The following is a 24,431-nucleotide window of genomic DNA, read 5'->3' on the forward strand; positions in this document are numbered from 1 at the left end:
ACCTTCCTGGAATAGCATCCCATGGTCAAGGAAGCCAAAGCCCTCCTAGCGACACCATCCTCACAGCGAGGCATTTACCTCCAGGATGCATCTGTCTCTGCCTGGGCCTCTACCCTTGACCGGAAGGATCAAAGAGAACACCACCTGCACGCCCAACTCCTTCACCCTTATTCTCAGGGCCCTAAAGTCACTTCTGATCTCCTGAGGGTCATACTTTGCAGTATCATTAGTGCCCACATGGATGAGTAGCATGGGGTAGTAGTCAGAGGGTTGGATGATCCTCAACAATCCCTCCATAACGTCTCAGATACTGGCCCCTGGCAGGCAGCATACCAGTTGAGAGTGCTCAGCACCTTGCAGGACTGAGGCTTAAAAGAGGCAGGAATGGTCCGTGATCAGAGGGAGCTGGGGCTGGGGACTGAACGGTCCCACTGGAAGAAACTTAGACACAGCCAAGACTTGGGAGATAGCTGGGACTGGTGTGTATGTTGTTTCACATTGAATTATGGGGTTAATAAAGCCAAATATCATGAGCTTTCCTCATCTTCATTCCCACCAATGGGTTGTATCTCTCTTTTCTGTTGCCGGGTGGTAGAGATGCTTGCTACATCTTACGCTTGCTAAATTATGCAGGTTCCCGGTGTACAGTGGTTGGAGAGATAAACTAGTTTAGAAAGCTATCCATTCACAGGAGATGCCAGTGCTATTCAGGACAACATTATAAGAAATCACACCATTGTTTTTGGTAATTTGCCTTTTTCTCCAATTCATCGTGAACAGCTTACTAAAAAGCTATGCTTATTCTCTGCTATCAGTGGAGATCAGAATTGTCTTGGCTTTTTGTACATAAGTTTATTACCAACCAACAAATTGTTCAAGATGAGGCCCTCAGATTTTGCTCTAGAGCAGAATTTCTGTGATTCTATTATACCACCAAACCATCTACACAGTGATTGTCTTCCCCAGGCTCCCAGACATTAAGAAACAGCAATATTCACTAGCTCATCCTCCACAGGTTTAATTTCTAGTTTTTATACATCCTTAAGTCTTATTCTGGAATATCAAATTCCCTGTTTAAGTAACTAGCAGGAATACATCAACATTGTTTACACAGCAGCTCACCTATAAATACATATTTAACCGTTCTTTGTTGCTAACATTGAAACATGTTTAATATCTTGTGTCAAGAAGCCCCGTTTAAGTTCAGAACAGATCATAACCCTAGCAAAACTGTCAAGTACTAATTAAAGTTTGTCTTTTCTTTGCTAGAAACATTGCAGCCAAAGAGGCACCCCACTAAATCTGTGGTGGCCATGCCCCAAATTTTCTTCCTTCTTGTTATTCAGACAGAGAAGTTTCAGACCACAGCTGCTTTTCACACCTGAAATTTTCCTTCTGGGATTTCATCCCAATGATAAATGTTTATAAACAACCACGAGATCATCTTCCTGCCACAAAGACTGCCCTTGTGCAAATGGGGAAAATGAGATTCTCCTCCTACAGAAAGAAAAGGGATTTAGCTTAAATGGGCTTAAATTGCAGCAAGGGTGGTTTAGGTTGGACATTAGGAAAAACTTCCTAACTGTCAGAGTGGAAGCACTCTCTCTCTCTATATATATATATAAAAGCACTGGAATAAATTGCCTAGGGAGGTTGTGGAATCTCCATCATTGGGGATTTTTAAGAGCAGGTTGGACAAACAGCTGTCAGGGATGGTCTAGATAATACTTAGTCCTGCCTTGAGAGCAGGGGACTGGACTAGATGACCTCTTGAGGTCCCTTCCAGTTCTATGATTCTATGAAAAAAGAAAAGGAGTACTTGTGGCACCTTAGAGACTAACCAATTTATTTGAGCATGAGCTTTCGTGAGCTACAGCTCACTTCATCGGATGCATGCCGTGGAAACTGCAGCAGACTTTATTTATACACAGAGAATATGAAAAAATACCTCCTCCCACCCCACTGTCCTGCTGGTAATAGCTTATCTAAAGTGATCATCAGGTGGGCCATTTCCAGCACAAATCCAGGTTTTCTCACCCTCCACCCCCCTACACAAATTCACTCTCCTGCTGGTGATAGCCCATCCAAAGTGACAACTCTTTACACAATGTGCATGATAATCAAGTTGGGCCATTTCCTGCACAAATCCAGGTTCTCTCACATCCCCCCCACCCCCATATACACACAAACTCACAACATGGAGAAACTGACTTATTTACTACAAGATATGCGTCAAAACTTTGCCAGTCTCTGGTTTCCATTTCATACAATTTTATGGAACTCAATTATCCAGGGGCTAATTATTCATCACAATTCCATAACGTTGATATTTACTGGTTACCAACTTACTTCTTAGAGATAATATTGCCTTGTAAGATGACACTGCTGTGTAGTTACAATTGTATATAGAGTACAATTTTTGAAGAAGTGTGGATTTTGTTTGCTCTTGTTTTTCATTTTTCCTTGAATGTTTCTATCCAGGTTGAAATGTGATTTAGATATAAGTGGGCACCCCGTGCTATTTCAGTCTATGTTAATTACATGAACAGTTTTAATAATTGTTAATAGTGAAACTTACAAGAGGAAATATTGCATTGTAATCATTGCCCTCAGTAAAGTTAAGCAAATGCTTAACTGCTTTATTGAACTGGAGCCTTTCAACACACTCATTTCATTTAGGCCTGGTCTACATCTAAAACTTAGGTCAACCAGATACACCGCTCAGGGCTGTGAAAAATCCATCGACCTAGTTACCTCCTCTTGAGATAGTGGATTTACTACAGCAATGGAAAACCCTCTTCTGTCGCTGTAGTAAGTGTGTACACTACAGCGCTACAGCACAGCTGTAGAGTAGACATACTCTTATAGACTGAGGAATTCGCCAATGTACATCTCTGGCTACTAGTTGATTTAGGTTCACCTAGCTGCTTTAACTCTGTCACTGGCCCCACAGACTCGATTCATGGCTCCATACTCTCTGCCCCCACCACACACAGACCTGAGAATTTCACACACTGAAGATTCTCAGCCTGCATGATTCTCAGGTGCTGATCTACTAACATGTCCACCTCTCAGCCAGTGCTGCTGACCTCTGGAAGTGGGTAGGCAAAACAAACATATAAAGAGGCATGCTCTGAGTTGAAGAACAGCAGATGATACAAATCAGACTATCTATTGCAAGGTCTCCCCTTAATATAGAGGAACCTCCTCTGCTACCTATAAGAAGGCGCAAGCCTCTGTATTTAATGTTATGACTTTTTTTCTTTTCTCATGTAATGATGCCCTTATTTAGGTCATCTCTGGGACCTTTGGGGATAAAAGCATGAGCCTCTACTTCTTAACTCATAATGACAGGTTTCAGAGTAACAGCCGTGTTAGTCTGTATTTGCAAAAAGAAAAGGAGTACTTGTGGCACCTTAGAGACTAACCAATTTATCAAATAAATTGATTAGTCTCTAAGGTGCCACAAGTACTCCTTTTCTTTTTACTTCTTAACCAAAGGAGCAGGTCCCAAAAACTCACAGTAAGTAGCTCTCATAGATGCCTCTGCATGGTCTAGCCACTAGAGGGCAACAAAGACACATCATGTTAACCTGGTTTATACATGCATGCATTTGTTGTATTAGGATTATAACTTGCACAGTATGAGACACCTTTCATTACAGCAAAGGGATTCACAAACTTATACCGAAATATAGGAATCATTTCACCCAGTGCTGAAATGCAGCTACATCTGGGATGGAACCTGTCAACTGCTTAACAGTGCACAGCAGCAGTTCCAAAGAGAGAAGAAGATTGTATCCAAATGAAATAACACAGGGAATTTGTAGATATGCAGAATGCAGCTACCTGAGTTTGACTGGCCAGGACAGTTGAGTTAACATTCCTATACTGTCAAGTGCACAAGATCTTTAATTATTAATATTATCCATCATTAATAGTGTGGTAGCATCTAGAAGCATCAACCAAGTCAGGACGCAGTTATACTAGGTTCTGTACAAACATATAGAAAATAACATACCTTGCCTCAAAGAGCTTACAATCCACTTACATGGTCAAGACTCTGGTTTTACATCTCTTCCAAAAGGCAGCACAGCTGCTCCTAGGAAAGAGTGCCACCTACTAGATCAATATCACTTCCCGCAGCATACACCATAGGTATTCTTTGGAGGTCTCCACTCCCACTATTGACCCAGCCCTGATTTAGCTGGAGAGATTTGAAATGATCACACAGGAAGGGTTTTTCTAGACTAGACTTTGACTTCCTGATTTAACTAGTTAATTGACTGCCAGTAAACTCATTAACTAATACCACTGTATTACTAGTCTAGATACTATACAAACATTTGCAGTTTGCCCAGTACTGAAAGCAACAAAGCCGTGAGTTGAAAGCAACAAAGATATTTGCACTTTGTACACCTATAAATAAATAGATGCTTTACAAAAAAAAATCCAATAGTTTTTGACTGTGCAAATATCCCTCAAGGCTGAGGTAAAGATTTCCAAAGCTGCCTGAACTGGATAGCCACATCCTTTCCCTGGCTTTGAAAAATCTCATCCCAAACTTTTTGTAGTAAACTTGCCTTTTAAGTTACTATTTGTTAAAATGTTCCCATTCACAAATATATCCACAGCTGAGAAATTGCCTGTCTGCTAATACTGAAATTGATAATATTTTGTCATGCTTCCCTGTGCACTCACATCTCCACCGGTCCCTTCACTTACACTCTAACTGAAATATAAATTGACCACATTCATCTGTTAAAGCCATTCAGCGGCAGAATATAATGTAATAGGAAGCCATATCAACAACCGATCCAGCTGCAATGTCATGGATTGCTTTTTAATTGGTTCAAAATTACACCAGACTGAATCCTGCATTAGAATCAGGCTTCTGGTATAGAAGAGGGTAGTCAATCAAAGTTCTCTGCACCTTCGGGTACCAATTCAAAACCGTCTTTAGCTTAGGAGCTTCTTTACCAATAACTGTGTTACATTGTACTTAGCTGTCATTTTCTAACCTTAACAACCACCAATTCAGGTTACTGTTACTTTAACTCTTAGCCCTCTGTCTAATGTAATTAATCATCCAATTACACTACAGGATTTAGAATGACTACATATTAGCAGTAAAAACTTTAGTAGAACTGACTCCCAGATAAATTATTCCAAACCCAATGAAGGAAACACATTCTTGTTGTTTCACTTTCAATATAGCACAGCAAATATGCCAGACACCACCTCATCCAGGAGGCTTGTTACATTCCAGCTCTTAAGTGAAGTTGTCCTGAGCTACCTTGTTCCAAAAGTACAGAGATTTGCAATATAAGGGCCCAATCCTGCAAACGCTTGGGCATCTGCCATGGCCCCTTACAGCTGGGACAGTTGGACATGCTCATTTCAGGAGTCTGATCCTGGAAAGTGGGCAGTGACACAGGACTAATGCTGGGCAGCAGAGTCACCACTCGGAGAGGGGGGATGGAAGAGCTCAAGAGAGTGTGTTAGTGTGGACCCCATGGCCAGGGGTAACTGAGGTCCTGGGCAGTGCAGGCCTGTGGCTAGGGGTGCAATGGCCTCATAGGTTGGGCATTGGCTGTAGGAGCCCTGGCCCCCATGCTGGGTCTCATTTGCACCCTTGGCTGCATTTTCCACATTGTGCCTGGCTGGGAGCGTCAAATCCCTGGTCCGGAGGCCCAAACCCTTTGAGGATCTGGGTCTGGCCAGGGGACTCCTCCCCAGGACTCTCAGGGCCCATCTCTGGGGGGAAGGGAGTACTGACAGGCACTAGTGTTGCGGAACTCTGGAGTAGAGTTTTGGGCCCAGCTTTGTGGCTGTAGATAAATGACTCTTGGTTGTGGGGGTGTCCTGGGGGGAAGGTTATGCTGGATGAAGCTGAGGAGATACTTGTGGGAGGGGAGCTCCAACTTGATGGTTAGAGGGGCCTTTGAGGAAAGTGCCTTCCTCTCTGGGGATGCAGCCCCCTGGCATTCTCCTGATTTACAACACTTTCTCTGCAAAGGCCCTAAGTGTGATCCATTAGTGTAAGCCCCAAAATACAGCACAAGTGGACTGAGTTAAGGATCCTCGGGAAATGGTAATTCAGGCACTTCTGAGCTTGCGAGCTATTGGCTTTGCCACCTAAATGTCCATTTAACATCAGGGTCTGGGGTGAAATAGGGAAAGAGACAGGGCCCAAATTTGGGGGTTTGTCTCAGGAACTAGCCCATATTGTCTAATACATAAGCTGATAGCAGGGGCACCTGGAGATGGGTACTTCATTGAAATCGCCACATAATAAATGCTTTGGGGAAATATCTGTTACATTTTCCATGTTTCCATGACAACCAGCATCTCTGCCTTTACCCAGGGAAGCTGCTGTTGCAGACAGTGACACTGGTCCTGTTTCTCCTCCCACACCCTCCTAGTTTCACCCCTGTGCCTGCCATTCATTTCCGTGGAGTTCCTCTTGATACCCCTGGTGTGAGATCAGAATCAGACCTACAGGTCTGGGTTAGGCGAAATGCACTTCTGAGAGTGGGGAATGTTTCCATGAATTGGCTTTTATGGCTTCAGAGACCCCGGTTCAGCAAAGCAGTTATGCATGTGCTTTATTTACAGCATGTTATAAATCCTACTGTAGTTAACTGGAGTAGAGTTTAGGTATGTGCCTAAGTGCTCTGTTGAGCTGGGACCTGAGGGTCAGATTTTCAAAGGGATTTTGGCACCCAAAGATGCAGATAGATAGCGAGGTGCCTCACTCTCTGGATACTCCTGGGAAGAGTCGCACTGGCCCTGGGGACCCACTGGGCTGTTCCCATGGGGGTGAGTCATATGTCCTTACAGATGCTCACCCCAGGGGATTCTGGGGTCCCCACAACTGTACAATCATAGAATCATAGAATCATAGAATATAAGGGTTGGAAGGGACCCCAGAAGGTCATCTAGTCCAACCCCCTGCTCAAAGCAGGACCAATTCCCAGTTAAATCATCCCAGCCAGGGCTTTGTCAAGCCTGACCTTAAAAACCTCCAAGGAAGGAGATTCTACCACCTCCCTAGGTAACGCATTCCAGTGTTTCACCACCCTCATAGTGAAAAAGTTTTTCCTAATATCCAATCTAAACCTCCCCCACTGCAGCTTGAGACCATTACTCCTCGTTCTGTCATCTGATACCATTGAGAACAGTCTAGAGCCATCCTCTTTGGAACCCCCTTTCAGGTAGTTGAAAACAGCTATCAAATCCCCCCTCATTCTTCTCTTCTGCAGGCTAAACAATCCCAGCTCCCTCAGCCTCTCCTCATAACTCATGTGTTCCAGACCCCTAATCATTTTTGTTGCCCTTCGCTGGACTCTCTCCAATTTATCCACATCCTTCTTGAAGTGTGGGGCCCAAAACTGGACACAGTACTCCAGATGAGGCCTCACCAATGTCGAATAGAGGGGAACGATCACGTCCCTCGATCTGCTCGCTATGCCCCTACTTATACATCCCAAAATGCCATTGGCCTTCTTGGCAACAAGGGCACACTGCTGACTCATATCCAGCTTCTCGTCCACTGTCACCCCTAGGTCCTTTTCCGCAGAACTGCTGCCTAGCCATTCGGTCCCTAGTCTGTAGCTGTGCATTGGGTTCTTCCGTCCTAAGTGCAGGACCCTGCACTTATCCTTATTGAACCTCATCAGATTTCTTTTGGCCCAATCCTCCAATTTGTCTAGGTCCTTCTGTATCCTATCCCTCCCCTCCAGCGTATCTACCACTCCTCCCAGTTTAGTATCATCCGCAAATTTGCTGAGAGTGCAATCCACACCATCCTCCAGATCATTTATGAAGATATTGAACAAAACCGGCCCCAGGACCGACCCTTGGGGCACTCCACTTGATACCAGCTGCCAACTAGACATGGAGCCATTGATCACTACCCGTTGAGCCCGACAATCTAGCCAGCTTTCTACCCACCTTGTAGTGCATTCATCCAGCCCATCTGCCATCCCCTGGGCCTCCCCACTCTCCCCATCCCTTTGCAGGAACTGGTTGTGGTTCTGGGTGCCAGTGACTGCAGCTCTCCCTCTCCCAGGAGCTCAATAACAAGTCAAAGCCAGAAGCAGCTCCTGCCTGGGAACCTGAAGTCGCAGAGGCACCAAACCGCCCCACATCTGTCCACACAGGTGTTGCCAATGGGCACCTCTGGCTGGGACACAAAGCATGGTCTGGGCCCAGCTGCAGATATGATGAGGGCAAACCCCAAACTCCACTCCATCCCAGATTCCACTCATCCCTAGGTAGGGCTGCCCCTTGCCCCACTGAGTGAGAACTGACCTATTCCCAGCCCCAGATTGAGACACCCTCCCCAGCCTCTGGGCCCCTTGGGGATCCACCCAATTTCCCCAGCAAAGGCCCCAAAGAAACCACTGAACTCTCCTCTGCCCAACAGAACAAGCTGGAAGTGGCTCCCATCCCACCTCTCACATGGAGCACCAGGGTGCAAGTCCCTCCCCATCCCCAGAACAGGTCCTTCTGCAAGGACAAACACAAAGCAGCAGGAATCAGGGGACTCACCCCCAATCTGCACTATGGACACTTCTCAGTTCCCTCCCCATGGCTCAGACCCCTCCAGCCCAATGGAAAAGCTGGAGATAACAGCTGAGCAATGGCTCCTACATCTAATGCTGGCCTGAAACCTGCTCAGAGGGCACAAGGCTTCTTGCCATCTTGTACTTAGCAATTGTATTGGAAGAGGCAATGGAGATGTTTGGAGTTTGGGCAGTGCAGTTCTGCTATTTCTCCAGAGTCCGCTCTTTTTATGTGATTAAATATTAGTACTGCTTTTGGACAGACCAGCCACCATAGAAATACAGGATAAACCAAGGGTGGATTCCTCCTCCTGAAATAGGAGCAAGGAAAAGAAAAAAAGTGTGTGTGTGAAGCTATGTGGCATTGTTATAAGGGAAAAAACAGAAGAAACTTAGGGGTCTGCCAACTCCAATATGCCGTGGATGTTGCCATGTGACTGATCAGTCATTCCCAGGGCAGTAGAGACAAGTCACGCTTCATGTTCCAGTCCAAAACCACACTTGTTTTATTTTATCATGGTGTTCAAACTCTCCGTTCCCTCCCCAGCAGCTCTCTTCATCACTGACATATTGTTTGCACTATTTTTCTGTCATTGCAAGTTACAAAGTCAACCGAGAGGCCCTTGAGAGCCATCTTTCAGCTGAACCTATGAACTATAAGGCATTGAAGATTGCTACCAACACTGACAGTTCGGGGCTCCTTGAAAGGCTCCCCTGACAAGTGAGATTAATGATAGTGTCTAATCTGTAATTATAAAATCCAGCCAGTAGTGTAGTCAAGGGTAAACAGAGTATTGGTATATCCATTAGGGGTGTAATTTTTTACCAATATAGCTGTACAGCCCACAGTAGGACAAAGTCATAGAGCTATAAAGCTCCCTTACACTGGGACAGCACATTCTCCTTCCCACGGGGGAATAGCTGCATGAGCCTACATCTATGCTACAGCAGCACAGCTACAACATGGCACTGTAGATGCTTCCTACCTCAGCGGAAGAGGGCTTTCTGGCAGTGTAATTAATCTACCTTGCTGGGGGGAGTAGCTGGGTGGGCGAGAGAATTCTTACGTCTCCCTAGCAGTGTCAGGCGCCCTTACTACAGTACTCAACGCCTGCCCTGACCAACGCAGCAGGTTGATCTAATTTTTAAGTGCAAACCAGGCCCTAGTATAAGCAGCCTTTGTGTGGTAAGTGCACACACCATGTGCGTGGACTAGGCCCTAGAGGGTCTGTGCCTCCCGCAGCGGAGGGCCGGGTGCTCCCCTATACCCGGGGCGTGAGGCTGAAGGGGTTAGAGAGAATGAAGTGCCCAGATGTTGTGGTGACGGGACTGTGCAAGGCCCTTGGTACATGGGGTGTGAGGCCGAGACCCTGACCCCAGAACACCCTGCTCTCTAGGCCCCCCTGGACAGGCTCCTGGGAGACCCCGTTTGTGTGGCCAGAGCCCTGAACTCCCCTGCGCACACCTCTCTGGAGAAGCCCCGCCCCCTCTGGCTGATGCCTGGCCCCTCTCAGTGGCCCGCGGGGGCGATTGTCACGCGGCCCCCCCGTCACCTGGATCACGTGACCGGTGCCGGTGCCATGGCCGGGCTGGGGCTGGCGCTGCTGCTGCTGGGGTTGGTGCCCGCGGGCGCCGTGTGGCCACAGCCCCAGCTGGTCCGCGAGTCGCCGGGCGGGGGTCGCTGCCGCCTGAGCCCCAGCCGGTTTCGGTTCGGCTACGCGCGCTCGTCGGCGGTGGGGCCGGGATGCGCGGTGCTGGACCAGGCCTTCCGACGCTACCAGCGGCTGCTGCGCGACGCCGGCCCGCGGGGGCCAGGTGAGGGGCCCGAGGCGGCGGCGGCCCTGCCAGGGGGTACGGGGCACTGCTCCTGGGGGGGCTCCACGGATGTAGCGCCGCCCTGGCGAGTGCGGGGAGCGGCATGGTGAGGGGAGGCTTGGGCGGGCTGCCGTGGAGTTGGGGAGAGCGGTATGGCGCGAGGGGGGATGGGGTGTTATGTTCTGGTGGAGGAGAGGGGTATAGTCGGGGGAGGATGTGGTGAACTGCCCGGGGGGGGGGGGGGTGGCAGGTTCCTGCTCTACTAAATGGTTCCCCGGTGTGCGAAGCCCCCACGTTTTGGTATTTCCAATGAAGGCTCGAGGCTGGCAGGCCAGATACCATCTTGCTTCCCCTGTGGTGCAGGTACTTGGCCTGGGCTGGGGTTTGTAGGGATATTGCAGATTTGGGAACAGCAGACCAGTGTGCTTATTATGTGTGTTGGGGTGCTTCACATTGCTACCTCCCTCCTGTTTGGGAAGCACAAAATAAAGCTCTAACTCCTTGTGTAAAGTAGGGTGCTTACCTGGACTGGAAGCTGGTGGGGCTGGGATAGCTTGCCCTATGTCAGCACTGGGCTTTGAATTAATGCATGTCAAGGGACTTTAACACTTCTCCAAAAGTAGCAATATTTCCATGAAGTTTTTAAAGAGAGTCCTATAGCGACACTTCTTCAAGCACAAATGTTCCACTGCAGTCTTTGCAGCACTGGCAACTTGAAATAAAATATTACTACAAACAAATATGCTGCTGGCTTCATGACTTCTGAGACTCAGGGAAATGGAGTGCATTGGTTTAACATAATGTAAGGTTAATAATGTGACTGTATTGACTAACCAGTAGCACCTCTTCCTGTCAGTTGCAAACCTGCAGCCATTGGGCAAGTTGTCCTCAAAGTGTTTGCATGTCTGATTATGAAAAGTGCGTGCACTGGGTTGGCTTTTGATTACAGCAGCCAAAAGTCTGTGCTTCCTGCTGGTCTGCATGCCCTTGCTCCTCAAAGCAGATTTTACAGTTGGAAATTAACACATATGGATAGAGGGCAACAAATAGCAACTGCACAAAAATAATTCAGGTGATCCTTTTAGATCACGCCTATGGTACATGTCCTATAATAATAGCTTATGGACCATCTGTGTTCTAACACAACTTTTTCTTTGTAGTGAGTACTGGACTTGTTGGGCTATAACACTGATCTATAGCTGTTGTCCCACAAATACTACAAGCCAAAACCATGTTAATCTTATTGGGGCAGGCAGCAGTGAGTGGGTATAGTTAGATTTGTATATATGAGTCCAGCTGCCTCTTCCTGGGTCACACAAGTAGTATATAATTTCTTCTTTTAAATGCACACACATCTGTTTTCTGTCTTTTAAAAAGCTTGATCTTGTTAAATTTCATAGTAAGATTATATGTTGGTAAACTGGGAGTCAAAGTGGGCTCCTCATTTAAAATGAACCCTTGCAGTAAAATATCTGGTACGGTGCTGTGAATTCTGAGTTTTCAAGACATTGGAAAGTCAATGGCTTGAACCCTCCTAATGGGTCCCTTCCCTAGATTCACACCCAAACTGGCTTCCTGTGAGAACAAAACTGGCTACTAGTTGTCTATTGGAGTCTAGTAGCCCCAGTCATAGATCAGGGTCCCATTGTACTAGTTGCTGAATGAAAATAATATCTAGCTCTTACATCAGACTTTTCGTCAGTACCTCTCAAAATGCTTCAGAAAGGAGGTCAGTAACATTATTCTCATTTAACAGATGGAGAAACTGGGGCATAGGCAGGTGAGGGAGAGATAGCTCAGTGGTTTGAGCATTGGCCTGCTAAACCCAGGGTTGTGAGTTCAATCCTTGAGGGGGCCATTTAGGGATCTGGGGCAAAAATTGGGTATTGGTCCTACTTTGAGCAGGAGGTTGGACTAGATGAGCTCTTGAGGTCCCTTCCAACACTGATATTCTATGATTCTGTGAAATTACTTGCCCAAGGTCACCCCACAGGCTAGTGCTAGAGCTGGAATAAAACCCAGATCTCCTGATCCTAGTTCAGTGTTCTCCCTGCACCAAAGAGTTAACAATTTTAACATAAAACTATAAGAAACACAAACGAAATCACAGTGAGATGTCAGGTTAATGTTTGTAGCAGATATCCCAATCCTTAATACGAGAGGAAGCACAGCAGTGACTTGGCAAACATCCCCTGAACAAGTGTATATAAAACTCAAGCACACTCAAACAGTACACTGTAGATTGTTTAAGCAAAAGAAGTTTCTTCTGGTTTATTAAAGTCGATGATTACCAAACATTACCCCCCCCCCCCCCCCCCCCGCCCAGACTCCAGACCGGCGAACAAAGCAGTTTCTCTTCCCATTTCGCTTCCTGGATCTTGTCAGTTCTGTCAAACACAGGCAGACACTAGATCAGAGGTGGGCAAACTACGGCCCGCGGGACCATCCTCCCCAGCCCCTGAGTTCCTGGCCAAAGAGGCTAGCCCCCAGCCATCCCCTGCTGTCAGCCATCCCCTCTAGTTATGCCGCCATGTGGGCAGCACTACTTGCACCCGCCCACCTCCCAGGCTTTCCAATAAGCCTGTCCTTCTGCTCTGAGCAGCATGGTAAGGGAACAGGGGCAGGGGGGTTGGATAAGTAGCAGGAGATCCCAGGGGGCAGTCAGAGGACAGGGAGTGGTTGGATGGGGCAGAGGTTCGGGGGGGCAGTCAGGGGATGGGGAGCAGAGGGTGGTTGGATGGGGGGTGGGGCCCTGGGGGGGTAGTTAGGGAGTGGGGAGTCCCAGGAGGGGGCGGTCAAGGGACAAAGAGCAGGGGGGTTCTGAGGGGGGTGGGAAGTGGGAGGGGATGGGGGCCAGGCTGTTTGGGGGCCTGCCCTCGAACCAAAAAGTTTGCCCACCCCCTAGATCCCATTTTCATTGGCAATCCAGTCTTAATTCTAAGAGTGGTGATAAATTGACCATACTTGATTAAATATGGAAATCACATGAACACTCATTGAGCTCTCATCTGTATGGGATGAGGCTGCTGAATTGGCCTGTGTGTTCTGTTCTGAATTACATTCCTCCCTTTTGTGCATGGGCATCAAGGTGCTTCATAAATATCAATGAATTAACCTGTACTGCCCGCTCGGGTGTCAGGGAAATGTAACCCCCATTCTACAGATGGAGAAACAGGCAGAGCTGACAGGCCAGATCCTCAAAGGCATTTAGGTGCCTAACTCCAAGTCAATGGGAGTTAGGTGCTTAAATGCCTTTGAGGATCTGGACGTAAGTTAATTGCCCAAACTCATAACTGTTTATAAGTATGGGAACAGAATCCAGAGCAGTCCTCCACGCGAGTACTTCAACTACTAGCCCATGTTCCTGCTCTGAAGATGAAAGTGGCACTTATTTTATTCCACCCCACCCCCTTTGGTGTTCACAGGGTGTGATGGTAACCTAGGCATAGAGGGTGTGGGGCCTACAATTCTGGTAACTGTGCTTGTAATCCAAGGTCAGTGCTTGGAGGATTGCCCCTTACTGGAGTTCATTACTGTTGCAAATGCAGGAGGGCATTCACTGCAGGAGAATGTGTCTAGTTCAGAGGTCCCCAAAGTGTGGGACAGGCCCCATAGGGGGTGTGGAGAAACGTTGGGGAGAGGGTGTGGTGGGCCTGGGCCAGCCCCCATGGGGGGCAGGGAGGGAGCACCACCCAGCCCCTCCCAGCTCTGCTCCAGTCCTGCCCCCAACCACCTCCCCAGCTCCTGTCCTTGTCCCCAGCCTCGGCACAGCTTCGCCCTCAGCCACTGGCCACGGTTCTGTTCCCAGTTCAGGGCCAAGGCTGGGGCGAGAGTGGAGCGCACCTGGCTGTGGGCCTGGTTGCCGGCCCCCACAGCCGCCCAGCTACAGCTCCGCTCCCACGCCCAGCCTTGGCCTCTCGCCCCGCTCCCAGCCCAAGACCCATCTCAGCTCTGGCCCCAGCCTCGGCCCCATTACCCCTGTCTGCGTCCCCCCCACCCATCCCCCTGGGCAGGTGGACGCAAACAGGGGTGGGGGGAGTGACCCTCAACAGTTTGCGGACTACTGGTCTAGTCTCTTATTAAAAGAAGTTGGGTCAGTTCCAAGCCTTCATGCTCTCAGTGCAGAGGCAGTAAGGAATCAGCTGCCTCACTTCACTCTCTGGGAGGGTTCTAAATGTGAGTACGTTCTCTGTCGCTTTCTCCTTGGGTGTCTTGGTTTCTTTCCTTCTCTTCAAATCCTGTCCATGGCATCGGGGTTCTACTCTTTACCTTGCTTCCCCCTCTCTCCCTTGTGGTGGGCTTCTGCTGCTGTAACTGCACCAGCTTTGGTTTTCTCCACTGTCTTAGCTCTTTCTAGCATGGCCCTGGCCCTGAACATGCTGCTCGCTGTTTGAAGAGTAGTTGGAAGGATACCCCTCCACGTGTTACCCTCTCACAAATGCATCTCTATCCTCAGCACATTCTCTCCATCCAGGAGCACCTGCTTTGGCAGGGGAAATTGTCAAGCACCCCTGTCCCCAAGACAAAAAGCAAGGTTTTTCTATCCTGGCAGGAAGGGAACATGACTTACTCCTGGGTTCATGCTACAAGGTCAAGTACTGAAGGGTGGAAACTTGGTGTGGGATGGCTCATGACTTCCCAGTGAGCCGGTACCTTTTCATGGTGGCTGCAGTCATGTCCTCCAGAATCTAAACTTCCATTTAAAAATATTCCCCTAGCCATTATTGTCATAAGGCTGTGAACCCAATGTACACTGAGGCTGTAATGTTTGGATAAGTCTGAAGACAGCCTGAAGCAATAGCTCTGAGAAACACAAAATGCATCCCATTAATCAAAAATAAACAGTAAATCACATGCCTAATAACTTGAACCATTTCACCATTGATCAAAGTGGACAAGGAAAGAAGGGAATTGGTAGTATTAGAATTCACTCTGCACAATCTGCCGTGAATGCTCCTTATTGCAGGTGAATAGAGCTGGGGTTTGACCAGACAGGAAAATAAACAAGTGGTTCACTCCCAAATCTGACCCTTTAAATAGCAGTGGGAAACTTTTGATTTAAGATCTGAAGGGACCCCACATTTCTAGGTGTTGCTAGAAATATAAACTTACGTGGAATGGTCTCTTAGAATATGAGTTAACTACTTATGCTAAACAATCTGTTCCACCTTGTATTTAGCTGTGATACTGTGTGACCTTTCCCAGACCTGAAGAAGAGCTCTCTGTGGCTCAAAATCTCATCTCTTTCACCAATAGAAGTTGGTCCAATAAAAGATCTTACATCAACCACCTTGTCTTGCTAATATCCTTGGACTAACATGGCTACAACTACACTGCAAACAAAGAATAAAACTAGTATTCACACTTCACCATCTATGCCAGCAGGAAAACATGACCATCAAATCACTTGGAACATTTCTTAGTGCTTGGACTCGTGATTCTGTATGCCCACATCTTCCTCCTCAGCTTCAACATGTGCTTGCATTCTTTCCAAAGTACAGCGGCTCATGCAGGGCTCAAATTACTTCCCTTGTGACTTGTCTAATTGTGTTGGTTTAAAAAAAAAAATCTTATAGCAAGGTTTTGTTAGGTATAACAGAGAAAAGGGAAAAATCCAAGCAATATATGGAAGGATATATTGTATTCCATTGAACTAGGTTGAATTGGAGTTCCAGTTAGAAAGGAGCATTGTGACCGTATTTCAGAGAGTTGGGGAGACTTCAGTGTGGATTAGCTACTTATTCAAAATGTGCCCATGCAAAACTCTGATCTAGTTGGTCTGGGTTGTTTGTGTTTGGAGTGAGCATCCAGTGCCCACAAACTAAACCCCTCTGAGCTCTGCAAAATATTCCCATCTACTCAGCCTCCTCTTGCCCTTCTTGAAAGAGCCCGTTCAAACAAATAAACTTCGCAGCCTGACCACCTGGTTACTAAACCTGGCCTCTGGCAGATGGAGGTGTTGTTTCACACTGTATTTTCACACTGTATTTTCCACTGCATGCATCTGATGAAGTGGGCTTTAGCCCATGAAAGCTTAAGCTCAAATAAATTTGTTAGTCTCTAAGCTGCCACAAGTACTCCTCGTTCTTTTTGTTTCACATTGACACTGAGAACACCCTCCCAGCAGTACTCTCCCATCCACACAGAAGGCTGATAGCTCAAAGTGCTTTAGCTGATTGCAGCTGTCATGGTGTCAGTTGGTGAGAGAGAATCATAGAATATCAGTCCAACCCCCTGCTCAAAGCAGGAGCAATCCCCAACTAAATTATCTCAGCCAGGGCTTTGTCGAGCCTGAGCTTAAAAACCTCGAAGGAGGGAGATTCCACCACCTCCTTAGGTAACCCATTCCAGTGCGTCACCACCCTCCCCTTGAAAAAGTTTTTCCTAATATCCAACCTAAACCTCCCCCGCTGCAATTTGAGGCCATTATTCTGTCATCTGCTACCACTGAGAACAGCCTAGATCCATCCTCTTTGGAACGCCCTTTTAGGTAGTTGAAAGCAACTATCAAATCTCCCCTCATTCTTCTCTTCTGCAGACTAAATAATCCCAGTTCCCTCAGACTCTCATATGTCATGTGCTCCAGCCCCCTAATCATTTTTGTTGCCCTCCGCTGGACTCTTTCCAATTTTTCCACATCCTTCTTGTAGTGTGGGGCCCAAAACTGGATACAGTACTCCAGATGAGGCCTCACCAATGCCGAATAGAGGGGAATGATCACGTCCCTCGATCTGTTAGCAATGCTCCTACTTATACAGCCCAAAATGCTGTTAGCCTTCTTGGCAACAAGGGCACACTGTTGACTCATATCCAGCTTCTCATCCACTGTAACCCCTAGGTCCTTTTCTGCAGAACAGCTGCCTAGCCACTCGGTCCCTAGTCTGTAGCAGTGCATGGAATTCTTCTGTCCTAAGTGTAGGACTCTGCACTTGTCCTTGTTGAACCTCATCAGATTTCTTTTGGCCCAATCCCCTCTAATTTGTCTAGGTCCCTCTGTATCCTATCCCTACCCTCCAGCGTATCTACCACTCCTCCCAGTTTAGTGTCATCTGCACACTTGCTGAGGGTGGAATCCATGCCATCCTCCAGATCATTAATGAAGATACTGAATAAAACTGGCCCCAGAATCGACCCTTGGGGCACTCCACTTGATACTGGCTGCCAACCAGACATGGAGCATTTGATCACTACCCGTTGAGCCCGATTATCTAGCCAGCTTTCTATTCACCTTATAGTCCATTCATCCAGCCCATACTTCTTTAACTTGCTGGCAAGAATACTGTGGGAGACCGTGTCAAAAGCTTTGCTAAAGTCAAGGAATAACACGTCCACTGCTTTCCCCTCATCCACAGAGCCAGTTATCTCATCATAGAAGGCAATTAGTTAGTCAGGCATGACTTGCCCTTGGTGAATCTATGCTGACTGCTCCTGATCACTTTCCTATCCTCTAAGTGCTTCAGAATTGATTCCTTGAGGACCTGCTCCATGATTTTTCCAGGGACTGAGGTGAGGCTGACTGGCCAGTAGTTCCCTGAATCCTTCTTCTTCCCTTTTTTAAAGATGGGCACTACATTAGCCTTTTTCAGGTCATCCGGGACCTCCTCCGATCGCCATGAGTTTTCAAAGATAATGGCCAATGGCTCTGCAATCACATCCACCAACTCCTTTAGCACTCTTGGATGCAGTGCATCCGGCCCCATGGTCTTGTGCATGTCCAGCTTTTCTAAATAGTCCTGAACCACTTCTTTCTCCACAGAGGGCTGGTCACCTCCTCCCCATACTGTGCTGCCCAGTGCAATAGTCTGGGAGCTGACCTTATTTGTGAAGACATTGTCAAAAAAAGCATTGAGTACATTAGCTTTTTCCACATCCTCTGTCCCTAGGTTGCCTCCCCTAGGCAGTTGTCTAGTTAGTCAGAACCCCAACATCTTAAACTCCTGGAAATCAGGTGTGGCCAATGCAGGTGTCAGGACCCTGTTGGGAACTCAAGTCTGCGCTCCCAGCTCCAAACACCCTTGATGCTTCACTGACCCTAATTTGCTGTGATTGTGGGGTTTTTTTTAAGACTCTTGCTTGTGTTCCAATCCCAGACAATAGCTGGCTCATATAACAACTTCCTGGCACTGCTCTTAGCCTGGATCCTTGGCCAACAGGGTTATTATGTGATCGTCTCTATGTCTCAGCTCAAATGGCGAGCATGTCCCCTTCCCTCTGGATGCCTGCTTTATCTATGTTTTTCCAAGGGGTGTGGTTGCTCTGCTACTTGCTTGCTCTCTGATAGTCAAACATACTCTTTCTAGCTAAGATCCATGGGGCTGGCTGGGTGGGACTTAGTTGCGGGCCCTGCTTGGTTATTGTTGCCCCATTAAATTCCTTGCTGGCTGTGGATCTCGTCCCATCCTGGGGATGGCCCTCCATCAAAGGCATATGGGTGCACTTTGCTCTGCTGATGCTCACTGCACTCTTTGTATTAGAGGATTATCTGCGTTCATTGGGGTTGGTTGCTAGATCTCACTGGGCCGGTTAGCATGGGGCAAGATTGTCGGGGGAGATTCTATCAAGGCTCAGTGCTTTCCTTACAAAACCCACTTCTGTTGCATATAGCATTCCCTTCGCATGCTCCTTGGAGAGCTGGGGCAGTGTTCTTCTCTTTCTCTCTGGGACAGGTTAAAATCGTATGGGCTATTTGGCTAGTGGGTGCTTTGCCAGCTCTCAGTTCATCATTGAGCAGACAACTCCATTGCTTCCTGGCGATGCTGCTTAAAGAACAGCTGGTGCCTGATGGAAAATTCTGAAAGGCCTTTGCATTAGAAACAATCCTGCCCTTATTGGATCAGCCTTGCAAGAGAAGAACCACAGCTATTGTTCTGCACTTGGAGAGAGCTGTTTATATCCTGCACTATTGGCCTTCCTCTGCCTACTCATAAAGAAGTCATCTAAAAAAATCCCTTATTCTCCTGACTCGAGTCTCCACTTGACCAAGCTGGGAAATGCTGTCCCTTGTTTCTCTTGGTCTTGGGAAGAGTCCTGGGGTGAGTCAAGGCCCTACCTCTTCAATTTAGTGGTGGCTGTTGCTGTGTCACTCCCTCCAGTAGTGGGGTTGTGAGAAAGGGACATTTCTATCCCTGATACACTATGGGATCTGGGTTTTCTGCTTTGCCGAGCATGGGCAATGTGGCAGCCTTTGTTACTGACCTCTCTGTATTTGGGAGTTGAATTAAAAGGCTTGCTACCCATCCCTTCCTCCTTCCCCATATCCTACAATCTGTCATGGAAATATTTTTTGTGGTTCCTTAGAACCACTCTGCAAACTTTAGCTCATAGCACATGGTCCCTCATGCCATCTGAATACTTGGTGGGCCAGAGCCCTTGGGAAGTCTTAGTCTCTGTAACTGTGTGCACTCTCATTTGGATCCTTTAGCATGTTGGGCCCTTCATCTTCAGCCAAAGTGTGTTGGCACTGGTTCCCCCCTTGAGTATTAATCCTCAGGGAGGGGAGTAGCTAATGGTGCTGGTTAAAGTGGACAAAGTATGAGCAGGTGCCATTGGGCCTGGTAGGCAACACCTCTTGCTACTTTAGATCTGAGCTCTTTCTGAGCTGAGACTGGACATAGCTGACCATGGTTCCCAGTGGTGGCTTTACATTACTGCCCCTCAATTAATCATCCTTGAAATTGCTTTGGACAGTCCCACCCCTCGCCCTCCTTGGCCTAGCTGCTCCCATTGGAGTCAGTGAGTGTTTTTGCCGAGGGACTCCAAGGTGGAGCAGAGTTAGGCTGATAATGGGTACTTTGGAAAATCCTACCCCAAATCAAAACTGGGCTCTGGTTTGCAGGAAGGAGTGACTAGGGCTTTCACCTGGTGAGCCACCAAGTGCCACTGTATCCTTTCCACTCTTTAACTTGGCTTGGCTTATTCTCCTCTGAACCTGTTGCTGCCTTGGCCGCACGAGGGGGCCTGATCAGTGGGGACTCTCTCTGCTAATTTAATTGGATTGGGGCCTGGTGATAAGATTACATTACATAAGCCTCTTGATGCACTCTGAGATGCATCATCATCTTCCCCCACAGTGTTTGGAAATGGGGAGGAATGCCTTGGGGCCTCTGTCTCCATCCAAGTACCCTGAAGCCCTGCAGCCCCTGAGACTGTCTAATAAAACATGACCTCACCTCTTCGCTTTCCAAACAGGGTTCTGCTATCCAAAGTTCTGTGTGAGTTGGTGATAATGTGGACTCTGATCTCCCTTAGCTGCCACTAATCAGTCTAACCAGCCTGTCCTTTGGCCTCTCTAGCGCTGGGGGCAGACGGCACTGGTGAGAGTGGCACTTTCTGCTCAGGTGGTTTGTTAGTTATTGGTCCCGTTGCTGATTCTCCCATCATGTCCAAGACAGTGCTTATCAGATTCTGCTACATCAGGCTGTTCTTCCAGGTGTCTGGGTTAGGGTTCGAGAGGCAACACACATTACTCATGTTACTGTTGTCCTGGAATGAGAGAATTAGGCAGCAGCCTAGCAAAGGGTTGGCTGGGTTGCTTGTTTGCTTTGTCTTTGTCTTCCAGGACAGGCCTTTGACTTTGGAACTCACTGTCCCCTGTGGTCTGACGAAGCCCCTGTCTCTTGACCTTTATGGCTCTATGAACAGGCAGAGTCCTTGCCTCTCTCTGGATTAATACCTGCATTTGTCCCACTTGCTGGGGCAGTTCTTTTATTGGCAATTGAAGCAACAGTAACATGACATTCAGCTCAGTCTAAGTTTGTTGCTTTAACTAGGCTGTTCGTAGAGTTTCTCTACAGGACCTCTCTTCCAGACCCTAGTTCACTCTGCCCTGACAGCCCTTCCAACCTTCCTTAGCCCCAGCCTGTAGTTAAAAGCCACCCCTACCACACATGTGAGCAGTGATCAGTCAGCACTTCCATCACTTAATGGACAGCAGGTACCCTGCAAAGCTTGGCTTGGGAGGCAGAGTGTGCTGAGTCGGTGTTTGGTTAATCCATATTCTGTGTGTGTTGCAGAGGATACGCGACCCTGGGAGCCTCTTTGCGCTGAGTTGCTGGTCTCTGTTGCCACGCCGCATTGTGATGGCTTTCCCGACATGGACTCTGTGGAGAGCTGTAAGCATCAGTCCGTCACAAAGCAAGAACTGCTGGTTGGGTAGCAATGATCAGGACCAAAGATCTAGGCCCACTTTACATGAGGAGGTGATATGCTGCAGCCAGACAGCACTGCCAGGAAGCCCTGGATGCAGTGCAACAAATGCAGGGTGTACCCGGCTGTACAGAATGTGCCCTCTTTTAGGGAGTAATGACTTCTGGCAGCTGTCAATGAGACACTTAACCAGGGAGTCTCCTGTTCCCTGGAACCCACAGTGCTGGGCCCACCACTGAGTCACTGCTGTGGAAAACTTCAGTGCTCTGTCTGTTATACCTAGGATCTTGAGTCCTGCCTCACTGGCGAGCAAGTGGCTCTGAGGGAGTGTGGGGCTGGTTCTGGGCCTACAATTGTCAGGAATATATAGTACTCTCTATCCCTAGATCTCCAAGCCCTCTACAAAGGAGGGCAGTATCATGATTTCCATTTTACATTTGGGGAAACCTAGGCATAGGTGGGGACGTGACTACTGGCCCAAGATCTCCCAGCAGGCCAGTGCAGAACCAGGAGTAGAACCCAGGTCTCCTGACCCCCTCTCTAGTGCTTTATTTGCTAGGCTATGCTGCTTTCCATACAAACGTCAAGTTTACTGTTGCCCTGTTCTTTCTTTAAACATTTTCACCAGAGACTGTATAAATGGGAAGGCTAAGGAAGGGGTTGATTATATCTGGCTCCCACCCATCTTCCATTATTTCAGAAGTCCACCTTTCAGTCTCTCATCTGTTGGTGTACACCAGTTATTGTTGAAGTGACCCAAGAGTGCCAAAGGCATTAAGCTAGGCAAGCAGTGTGGATTGGACCCTGGGTGGGAGCAAGGGTTCCTGGTGAAATATTCCTCTTTAAACTATCTAAAACTTGGCAGTGCCCGGCTCAATCCAGGTCCTGGAGCTGTAATAATTTGCAGTGGGGTTCACCCAGCTGGGGAGGGCTGTGCTAGAGGTGCTAACATCCTGTATGATGCTGTGTTTCAGACAAGCTGTCTACTTCAGAGGACCTTTCGCTGCTGTCTTCAGAGAGTGTCTGGGGAGCTCTCCGAGGTGAGGCTGCATTTGCCATTTGGGGTGTCTGTCCCCATTAGTGCTTTCTGCTGAGCCTTGCTGCTGCCTCTTCTCCCAGGCCCATTGGATGGAGCATCTCCCTGTTCCAGTGTGTTCTAGCTTGCTTTGTTAATTGGGCTCTTGTTTGGGAGGAATCCATACCCAAAGCCTAGCTCTGTCTGTCTGCTTCCCACAGGCCTGGAGACCTTCAGCCAGCTCATCTGGAGAGATGAGGACGGGACGGTGAGTGTGACACTTGCTGAGCTGGAGGGAGGCATTGATGCAGTGCAGGGTGATGGGTGCAAACTCTAGTGGGGAAGCCCTGCCCTGCTCTGCCTCATGGGGGAAGTATTGCTTAGCTGCTAAATGTGGCCACGCTGTGGATGGACTGCAAAGAGAATTCTCTTGGGCCTTCCGCCTCAAAGACTGGGGCTTCAAGGGGGAGTTTTTAAACCGGGGACCCAAGTGGACTCCTGGGGCACCAATGAGGTAGTGCAAGTAGGGCTGGGGACCTCATGCTTTGGCAATATAAGGCTCTGAATAGTGCCCAGCCCCTGGCAGGAGGGAGCCATGTCCTGGAACTTTGTACTGATTCTTCTGGCTGGCTTCTGCACAGTGCCATCTGCAGGCTAATGAAGGCACTCCTGCCCAGCCGTCCTGTGCCCCAGGGAGGTGCAGATCTCTGCCTGGGGAGGCAGCTAACCCTGCTGTAGAAAGCACTCTCCTGATGATGTTATGGTGTCTGTATATTTGCTCTGGGCCTTCCCTGAGGGGGCTGTTCATCTACTGCATGCCCTTTCTTGCAGTTCTACCTCAACAAGACGGACATTGTGGACTTTCCCCGCTTTGCTCACCGGGGCCTGCTGCTGGACACATCTCGCCACTACCTGCCTGTGAGAGCCATCCTAGAGACTCTGGTGTGTGCCCGGGTGCTCAAGCACATGTCCTGCCTTGCTGGCAGGCTTGCCAGCCTTTGATGTGGCATTGTAGGCAGAGCAGTCTGGCTAGCTGTTCCCTTCTGCAGGTCAGCTGGGGGCTTCCTGAGGGCCTCTGGGCCTGGGCACTGCATTGGCTCTGCAGACATGTTTGATGGTGCTACAGGGTCAGATAGTGCCTCCCAACCAGGGCCAGCCCTTACAGCTGGGAATAGGTAAAGCACCATGGCAACGCTCAAGGGCGAGGAGAGGAGCTCACAGAGTGAAGCTGTCTGATGGGTTTCAGCTGTAGTGGAGAGAGGGGCTGTCGGAAGGGGGTTGGGTGGTGGCGGATCTAAACCAAGGACAAATGCTCCTAATGCCCCACACCCCTTCTAGTTTGCTGTTCTCCTTAGGCCCCTTGTGGGTTCACTCCCTGGGGAACTCACAGCTGACTCATTTGGACTGTTTTCATTCTCTGTGCAGATGAACTGGAGAAAGAGAGAGAGCCCCACAGACCCTCCCACTACCCTCAAAGCTGGCCTTTTCTCTAGGCAGTAGGAACACTAGCCCACTGCACTTGGAGCAAGCCACAGTGGCTTTTCCAGGAAGAACGGGGCCAGAGGGTGGTGATGGAATCCTTGCAGATAGTCCCTTGGAATTATGCTTCTGGTATCTTTTCCCCAAGTCTCCCCCATCCCCGCTGGGGAGCACTGGCATTTCCTGCCAGCCCCAGGGAGTAAAGGACTATAAACCAGTGTGTCTAATGAAGGGGCCTCCCCTGCCTCCCCATGGTTTCCCTTTTCTGTACAATAACTCCTCGCTTAACGTTGTAGTTATGTTCCTGAAAAATGCTACTTTAAGTGAAATGATGTTAAGTGAATCCAGTTTCCCCACAAGAATTAATGTAAAGGGGGAGGGGGTTAGGTTCCAGAGAATTTTTTTTC

The 24,431-nt window shown here is 48.3% G+C and overlaps 1 protein-coding gene across 2 annotated transcripts in view; it reads left to right on the forward strand.

Moving 5' to 3' along the window:
- The first annotated feature begins 10,118 nt into the window (after positions 1–10,118).
- HEXA (hexosaminidase subunit alpha) overlaps positions 10,119–24,431 on the forward strand; it is a 29,383-nt gene continuing 15,070 nt past the window's right edge. The window contains exons 1-5 of one of the 2 annotated variants that reach the window (XM_048867863.2): positions 10,119–10,421; positions 21,398–21,496; positions 22,505–22,570; positions 22,767–22,813; positions 23,377–23,487. In XM_048867863.2, coding sequence (XP_048723820.1) covers positions 10,151–10,421; positions 21,398–21,496; positions 22,505–22,570; positions 22,767–22,813; positions 23,377–23,487 — 594 coding nt within the window. In that variant the 5' untranslated portion in view covers positions 10,119–10,150. The remainder of the gene's footprint in view (positions 10,422–21,397; positions 21,497–22,504; positions 22,571–22,766; positions 22,814–23,376; positions 23,488–24,431) is intronic. The other variant, XM_048867865.2, reaches the window with a different exon arrangement.

This window comes from Caretta caretta, chromosome 10 (assembly GCF_965140235.1).
Source record: "Caretta caretta isolate rCarCar2 chromosome 10, rCarCar1.hap1, whole genome shotgun sequence".
Lineage (NCBI taxonomy): Eukaryota > Metazoa > Chordata > Testudines > Cheloniidae > Caretta > Caretta caretta.